Here is a 7,500-nt window from a genome sequence, read left to right as displayed (position 1 = left end):
CTTGCGTCTTGACGGCGCTTCTGCTTTGCTTACTGCCTAGCCCTCCATAAGCCGACTACCGGGCAAGGGGCTAGAAGCATGATCTGCCGTATTTATGTACCGTGTTACCCTTAAATCGATCCGTGTTCTCTCACTGCTTCATTCAAATAGATTTCATCTAATGCACACTATATGGAACTATGTTCTTGGTCTCGTGTTCTTCTCGTTGGTGTTCCTGGAGAGGCAATCGTACACCACGTATATCACACCGCAAATACGTACGCAGAAGGCCGCTAGGTTGCTGTGCCATAACCAAGAGTTTAATCGCAGTAACGATGGGGAAATGCCATCCGAATTTCTAATCATTTTGGCCGTTTGGTCTTGACTTGTTATATAGTACTGGTCAGATATCTGTTTTCTTTATTCGTGTTCTCATACAATAAATAGAAGAAGTACAGCAAGATTCGTTTGAAAAAAGACAAAAACACAAGGGAAAAAAACATGAATAAAACGTCACCAACCATTGTTTGCGAGAGAAGCACTTACGAGACAACGCTCTGTGGGACAGGCACACGCAAATGGACTCAGTGCTTGTTACTCCATCATAATATGACTACTGAACTAATTGTATATCGCAGCTTTTTTGGGGGATGTAGGGTGACCGGTGTCCAACTACATCGCATCGAAGTGGAACCGGTGTGCTTCCAGCGATCGCTGTATCCGATCTTCACGCTTCTCCTTCGCGTACAGAATGAGAATCAGAAGCTGGATCACGAGACAGATCACACCGAGGGCGATCACGCTCATCATGATCAGCTTGCTCGGTGTCACAAACAGCTGCGCCTTCCAGCGCTCCGGTTCGTTGTTCGGGCTCGGTACGACGATCATCTGCGAGTTGGGGATGAGCTGGGTCCAGGTGCGCGAATGGTTCGACAGACCCACCGTCAGCGAATCGACAAAGTTGGGTGTCCGGCCGAGGCCGAACGTGGTGAAGGGTAGATGGAGCGAAAAGTAGGCCGATTGGGGTAGCTGTGCTGAGGCACCGTGCTGCGGTTCGCCGTCCTGCGTCGTCGTGTTGTACTCGATCCGTGGCCCGGGCAGGTTAGTACCGAAGGTACGCTTCTTCCTCCCGAGCGGTGTCAGCTTCTTCGGACCGCTCCGATTGCTCAGCCCCGTCAGTACAATCACCTTCACAAAGTTGGCATCGTAGTCGAGCGAATTGCGGAACGCCACCGGGCGTGTCCCATTACCGTGCCGCTCGACGAAGATCGCATCAAGGATGCCGTCATTGTAAAAGTCAAAGAATGAACCCATCAGCGTGCCGTTCGAAAAGGGGGCCAACGCCTTCCAGCGTACCACGAACGTGCGCGTCATGTGGTTACAGGCACTCTTCTCGCACGGTACATTCTCCAGCAGGAAGGTCTGCATCTGGTCGCCCGATTTCGTCAGTGTGGCCAGTAGATCGGGATAGCCGTCAAGATTGAAGTCGCCACCACGCAGCGTGATCGTCTGTTTTGCCCAGTCCGACCGATCCGGTACCACAAAATGCCACGCATCGTTATGATCATCCTTGAAATCGATCTGCAGATCGTGCAGATGGTTACCATGGTGCACCAGGATGCTCGAGTTGGAGCACTTGGAATCGAAACACATCGCAAAGACGGGCAACAAACTCCCGTCGAGCTCGACGTCCAGAAAGATTACTCGCCCGACGTGCGTACCGTAGTTGCCAGCCGGAAGGTCGATCTTGTGGCTATACTCGAACCACGGTGCATTCCCGCCCGTACCGTGCCATATCTCGAACCCGGTCTTAGTGGTGAGAAACAGATCCGCCGTAAAGTCCTTATTCAGATCGATGATGGCGTGCGAATGTGGAATCGATAGTTGCTCATCATGGTGACCATGATGTTCGAGTTTCGAGGGAAACGGCCCTTCGGGTTTTCCCGGTTCCGGTTTCTTAAACGTCCAGATCGTGCGCTGCCCGTCCTTGTCCACCCCGAACAGATCGATGATGAAATCGTTGTTGTAGTCCAGCGCCAACGGTTGACCCTGCATCTTGATCAGCGGTCCCGTGTCCTCGCCGGTGCAGTTCATACTCTCCGACGAGCCCCAGTTGATGTACACGAACGTGAGATTATCCGAGGAGGCAACGCCATTCGGTTGCGCCGTGAACAGGACATCCATGTAGGCGTCGCCATTGAAATCGCCCGGCACGATGCTCGTGATCCGGTGCTTCGGATAGTCGCACCGTGGTCCCTCCTGGAGCAGCGGCTTGTCCTCGCTGCCGAGCAGTATCTGCAGCGTGTGGAAACCGTTCCGGAGCACGAACACGTCCGTCAGCTCGTCCGAGTTGAAGTCACCGTAGGCGGCCGGGATGGCATCGGTGAGTTTGTCGAACACGACGCTGGTGATGTCGATGATGTCACCGGCCTGCACACCCGTCCGCTGCTGGTCGCTCGATAACAGGAGCAGCCCGCAGGCCGTCAGATAAAGCAGATAGTGCGCTGATAGAAACTGGAACTTCATTGTTTCTCCTGGTGAGACGGCCGATTCGCGCGAGCTGCTTCGATGATCGCACCAAACTTTCAGGAATAATTGATGGTTGTTCTGGTCGGTGTACTCATCGCACTACTTCCGTTTTTCACTGGCCGTCGAGGTGAGGCTGCAGGAACACCTTATCAGAAAAGGAAACGGCGGGGATTTTTTGTGTTGCACCAAATCTTCGGCAATCAGTTGTTGTTGTGAATCAGACACTTTCTTGTCCCAGGAAGCACCGCTTCACTCAAGGCAAACCCAGAAAGAGGATTTCACTCTTTGTTCGGTTTTTGTTTTTGGCCCTGTTTTGGTGTCCAACCAGTATACACTCGATATACAAAGGACCCTAAGAAAGGTCAAACAGTAAGGTGCTTACGGATTACGGGTCAAAATGTACCTTTTCACTGAATGAAAGCCGAAAAAATGTAAAACCCACATCGTTGGCTCTGATTATTCTTCTATTTAAGTTCCATTTTACACTCTGGAGACAACAAAAAGCGCCGATTTTCACGAACGCGTAGTGGTAAACGGGTGCCAGGAACCCAGGAAACCAACTGCCATAAACAATCGTTGTTGTTGCACACACACCAAACACAGGCACAGCTGGTTGTTGCAGCAAGTTCTAGTTCTAGCTCGCGGTAAGTAAAATTATATTCTAATCCCAAATTCCACGCTCTAGAACCCTTTGCCAGTGCTGGACGGTACGTGGTATCCGGTATCCTGCTAATCGAAACGATTCTCGTGTGTTGGCGGGAGTGGAGGTTTCCCCGGAAAACGCTGCAGAAAAGTGCAGTCCGGCATGGGAAAAGTGCAGGTAGTGGAAGGTTGTGACATCAAGAAAACACCTCTCTAGAACCTGGGTTTGATGAAATGCCTTGGGCGGAGGTCCGTGACTGCGGAGAAACTGCGCCGTACCAACCCCGTGCGTGATGGTTGAATGCGCTGCGGGCGTACGATTCCGGCGATGCACTTCTGCATCGGTCATCGCCGTGTGCATGTTTTCCATGCGGACAGGCCCGCTGCTCGTGATTGGCGTGTGGTGCGGATGCACCAATATAGATGTTCGTGGACCGCGGAAAGAATCCGCGTTGGCCGGTTTGAAGAGAAGCGAAAACTTCTGGAAAATTCTGACATTCGCGCGGGCGGAAGAAGGGGTGACGATCGGACGAGACGGTGAGGGAAGAACCGAAAACGGCACCGTGCGCCAGTCAGGCCAAAGAAACGCGCGTCAGCTCGCCAGCAGCTGTGACGGTCGTCGAGACGTGCGCTGGGCGCGATTGCTTTGATTATTGTTTTCTTCGTTTTTTCAAATTATCGTGGGTCGCGTCGGTTGTGATCCGTGGCGTAACCACGGAGTAGGAGTGTGATGGTTGCTGCGACCAGCTGTTCGCGGTTTCGGTTCGGTCTCCCATACTCTGGGTTCGGTTTTCTCGTTTTCCGTATTTCCCGGGAAAATAAACGCGGTGTGGTCGACTGGCGTGGTGGTTAGTGAGGCTCCCTAGATGCGCCAGAAAAGTGACCGCCAATGAGCGAACCAGCAGAAGGAAAACGAATTCGAAACGCGGCCACGCCGCGATGGGAGAAACCCAAAGACGGCAATTGTTCTAGAAGGATTTCGATCTCCGCTTGTACGCGCGGGCACCAGCACCGTCTGTTCCTTCTGGCCTAGGGGAAGCTATTGTGAGTAGGTCGTTTCTGTGTCTTCTCGTGTGTGCTTGTATGTTCGTTCGTGCGTGCGTGCGTGCTTACATTCGTTCGTTCGTTCGTGTCGATTGCTTTTTTTCCCCTTATTGTCCTAGACGCGTAAAGTTTGAAACGGGAAGTTGCGGGCCAAGCGAAACGTAGCGAGTGCGAGTCGTCCGTCGTCGTGGGGGGGGGGAGGGGGTGTCCTTGGACCGGAATGTCCAACGGAAGGCCACGATTTGCGACGATGAATAGTTATCGGGGAGGAGGGGGAGGAGGTGGTGGTTGTGCCAAACGGTCTCGTTTCGATCAGCAGTTCGACCACGAATTCGGATCCTCGGCCGTCACCAGCACTTCAAGGTAATTGTCGTTCTGCCACTCGCTGATTCATAATTTCTCCCTTTTTCTCTCTTTCTCTCGCTCTCCTCCATCTGGCGCCATCATCGGCGGCTGGTTGATGATGATGATGCTGCGGCGGATGATGATTGTGGGTTGCGCCGGCGTCGATCCGTTGACGCGCGCCTATCCGTGCCTCTACCATCGAACCGTGGTCAAATTGCGTTCTACCGTGGTCGTGCTACGTTGTGTCGGATGTGCGCGCGCACCCGCCCTGCTATGCTCTTCCTGCTTGCTGTTGCAATCGCCAGCTCAAACGGACTGAAACAAGACGCACGCGAGAGTGTGCTGTGAAAGAGGAACAGGAACTGCATTGAATCAGCAGCGAACGAAAAAGCCAAAGAGAAAACAAACCAAAGTGTGCTGTGATCGTATCGTACCATTCCATCGTTTTGTGCAGCAAACATCTTAACGGAAAACTGATTAGAGTAGGCTTGCCAGCTGTGCTGTTCACTGAACAAACGAGTGTGGTGCGTGCGTTTGCTTGCCTGTTTTCATTTGGCCAATGCTATCGGGTGCATCGTTGGGAGGTATCACTTCGAAAACATCGACCTCGGGATCGTTCCCTAGCGGCAGCGGCGGTGTAGGGGACGACTGTGAAAGCATGGAGGTCGATATGCAGCCACCGGCGGAATTCAGCGGAGCATCAACGAGCGGCACCGGCGAACAACCCTGGGTACTGACGCCCCGTATCGACGAATCAAACAGTCTCTGGCAGAACAAGCCGCCCATGGAAAGGTTGGCCCCTACTGACACACCCACTTTCCCCCTTTGAGTGCATCCGTTTTCAGATTAATCCGCGCACTTTGGCAACAAACGATCCTTTTGGTTGGGAATCAACCCATATTGGTGGTGGTGGTGGCTAGGATCTAGGAGTCTGTGTTTTGGATTGCAAACTGAATCAATAGTAGCTTTGGCATGGCGATTAATGCTTCCTTTTCGTTTGTTATCATTTCGCACCGTCTGGCTGCAGGTTCGTCGATATTCTGGATCAGCTCGATTCAAAGGTTGAATCCTTGCGCAAGGATGCCATCGTGCTGCGTGATAAGAAGGACTTCCTCGCCATGTCGGTGGATCTGCTGAAGAACAACGAGTACCTTACGGGATTGAACGAAAGTAAGTATTATCTGTCCCGTCGACAAATAGCTAGCCAGCGCACACAATCGGCTGTTTATTGGTCGTAAAAAACGTGCGTCATCCTCGTAGGGTACCGTGAATATAAATATCCTAAAAGAGTCATTTCTACTCTCACGTCGATGCTGTGGGCCCATCTCATCCCCTAAAAGAATCAAGAAGAGTCGAGAGAACCAGTTCCGGATCGTTCGAGAATTTATTTGGCGCGTGGCAGTACGCGGACCGAATTAGTTTTTTTTCCTTTTATTTTGTCGCTGCGACATGTGACAAAATTAATTCGCTGTCGTGCCTCCCCCCTTTGTGTAAACATGTTATCAGTACCGCACGTAAAGAGTGTCCATCGTTGTGTGCGTGCGAATGCCATCGTCCCACTTTCGCTTTGGAGCATGCTCGCTATGCGCGCTGTTTTTAGGGTAGGTCAGGGAATAGCCCGTTGCTTATCCTCTAAACATCTGTGACATCGCTGTTCACTGGTGGGTCATCTCTTGCTGTAAATAAGTTCTACCGGGGCAATGAATTGATAAGCGGATGGGAAGAGATTTGATTTTACTACATTTTGTGGATTCTTTGCTTTGATGTTTTCTTAAAATTGCCCTTTTAATTCATAAATGATGTTAATGAACGGCGAGCTCCGATTCAGATCAACAACCGGTCATGCGGTTCCATAAACAAGCCATCTTAAGACGCAACTTTAGCCCTCTGCCCCCGGCTGTGGGATTTGCGATGTTTCCAAAATCAACATTCAACCCCAAAAGACGTAGGTGGGTGGGCCACGAGTGGAGCTGGTTGTTTGTAAAACCATTAGAGACCGCAACCGGTTTCGTGTGCCCCTACACTACCCTCAACCAAAGGCAGCTTGAACCGAATATCGGGTCCAAATTTGGCCGTGCACGCGTGAAGCCAGCGTCTGGAAACGTGCGTTTCGTTTACCTTTCGTTTCGTCCAAATTTGCATAGAGAAGATCCGCCCCCGAACGATCTCGTGCACCTCCTACGTGCTAAATTGAGTGATCGATTGTAATTTCGGATTTAATTTTTTGGCCAGCCATATTAAGGTGTGTCTGCCAGCCAGAAGGGGTGCTTTGTGTCTCGTTTGAAGGTGAAAGAAATGCGCATCAAGAGAGGGGTATGAGTTCAATTTGAAACAGTTATGGTTGATAAGTTGCAGGACCATGATAAACGATAAAATAATTAATTACAATTCTTGTTACTCTGTCTGTTTACAGATGAACGCGAGGAGATCAACTGTTACGTACAGCGGATAAGCAATCGGCTCGGAACGGTCGAGCTGAATGTGTGCACGGTTCGAGATCCATCGCAGGAGGATTCACTGCACAGTGTCAACAGTTTGATCGATATGCTGATCTCCAGTGCCGATCCGGTCGTATCGCGTCAAAAGTGCCAACAGTTTCTGAATGCCTGCAGCACCACGGACACGAGCGTGTACAGCGAGCTCGATCCGAGCACGATCTGCACGGACAAAAAGTTCGAGAGCGCACTGCTCGGTTGCACGCTGGACGATCAGAAGACCATCAAGAAGCGGCTTCAGGCACTGCTCGGTTACCTTACCCAGCAAACGATCGTTCACTGAAGAGCTTAACCGGGAGGGGATGGGACCAGGGAGAAATAAGATTGATAAGCAACCACCTCATCCTACAACAGGAAACAGAGGGGTAATTGAAAAGCTGTTCAGTTTTCCATATGGATTAAGGACACATTACCGTTTCAAGCAGTAGCAGCAGTAGGTAGTGGCAGGCTTATTATAAAGGGCGAT

General features: G+C 51.2%; 3 protein-coding genes across 6 annotated transcripts in view; 2 read left to right on the top strand and 1 right to left on the bottom strand.

The window, feature by feature from the left end:
* The window catches only part of LOC126575439 (neuralized-like protein 4), a 6,152-nt gene extending 5,980 nt beyond the window's left edge, over positions 1-172 (top strand). Inside the window, exon 5 of the mRNA XM_050236135.1 lies at positions 1-172. This exon is cut by the window's left edge and continues 471 nt beyond it. Within this exon, the coding sequence (XP_050092092.1) occupies positions 1-50 (50 nt within the window). The 3' untranslated portion in view covers positions 51-172.
* A 199-nt stretch (positions 173-371) lies between these two features.
* LOC126576986 (T-cell immunomodulatory protein) lies at positions 372-2,730 on the bottom strand. The gene has a single exon (XM_050238329.1). It carries the CDS (start codon positions 2,503-2,505, stop codon positions 652-654), a length of 1,854 nt encoding a protein of 617 aa, XP_050094286.1. The 5' UTR covers positions 2,506-2,730; the 3' UTR covers positions 372-651.
* A 294-nt stretch (positions 2,731-3,024) lies between these two features.
* Positions 3,025-7,500, top strand: part of LOC126575026 (BAG family molecular chaperone regulator 2) — a 5,186-nt gene continuing 710 nt past the window's right edge. The window contains exons 1-4 of one of the 4 annotated variants that reach the window (XM_050235508.1): positions 3,025-3,152; positions 4,845-5,331; positions 5,567-5,709; positions 6,953-7,500. The exon at positions 6,953-7,500 is cut by the window's right edge and continues 710 nt beyond it. In XM_050235508.1, the coding sequence (XP_050091465.1) occupies positions 5,099-5,331; positions 5,567-5,709; positions 6,953-7,317 (741 nt within the window). In that variant the 5' untranslated portion in view covers positions 3,025-3,152; positions 4,845-5,098 and the 3' untranslated portion in view covers positions 7,318-7,500. Of the gene's footprint in view, positions 3,153-3,223; positions 3,329-3,383; positions 4,558-4,844; positions 5,332-5,566; positions 5,710-6,952 lie in introns of those variants that run through there. The other 3 variants (XM_050235510.1, XM_050235509.1, XM_050235511.1) reach the window with 3 other exon arrangements.

This window comes from Anopheles aquasalis, chromosome 3 (genome assembly GCF_943734665.1).
Source record: "Anopheles aquasalis chromosome 3, idAnoAquaMG_Q_19, whole genome shotgun sequence".
NCBI classification, from domain to species: Eukaryota; Metazoa; Arthropoda; class Insecta; order Diptera; family Culicidae; genus Anopheles; species Anopheles aquasalis.
This window is presented reverse-complemented; position numbering and strand designations above follow the sequence as displayed.

What these genes read in the sequence shown, in the direction of transcription:
- LOC126576986 (XM_050238329.1), bottom strand. Translation starts at nt 2,505, where the DNA reads ATGAAGTTCCAGTTTCTATCAGCGCACTATCTGCTTTATCTGACGGCC.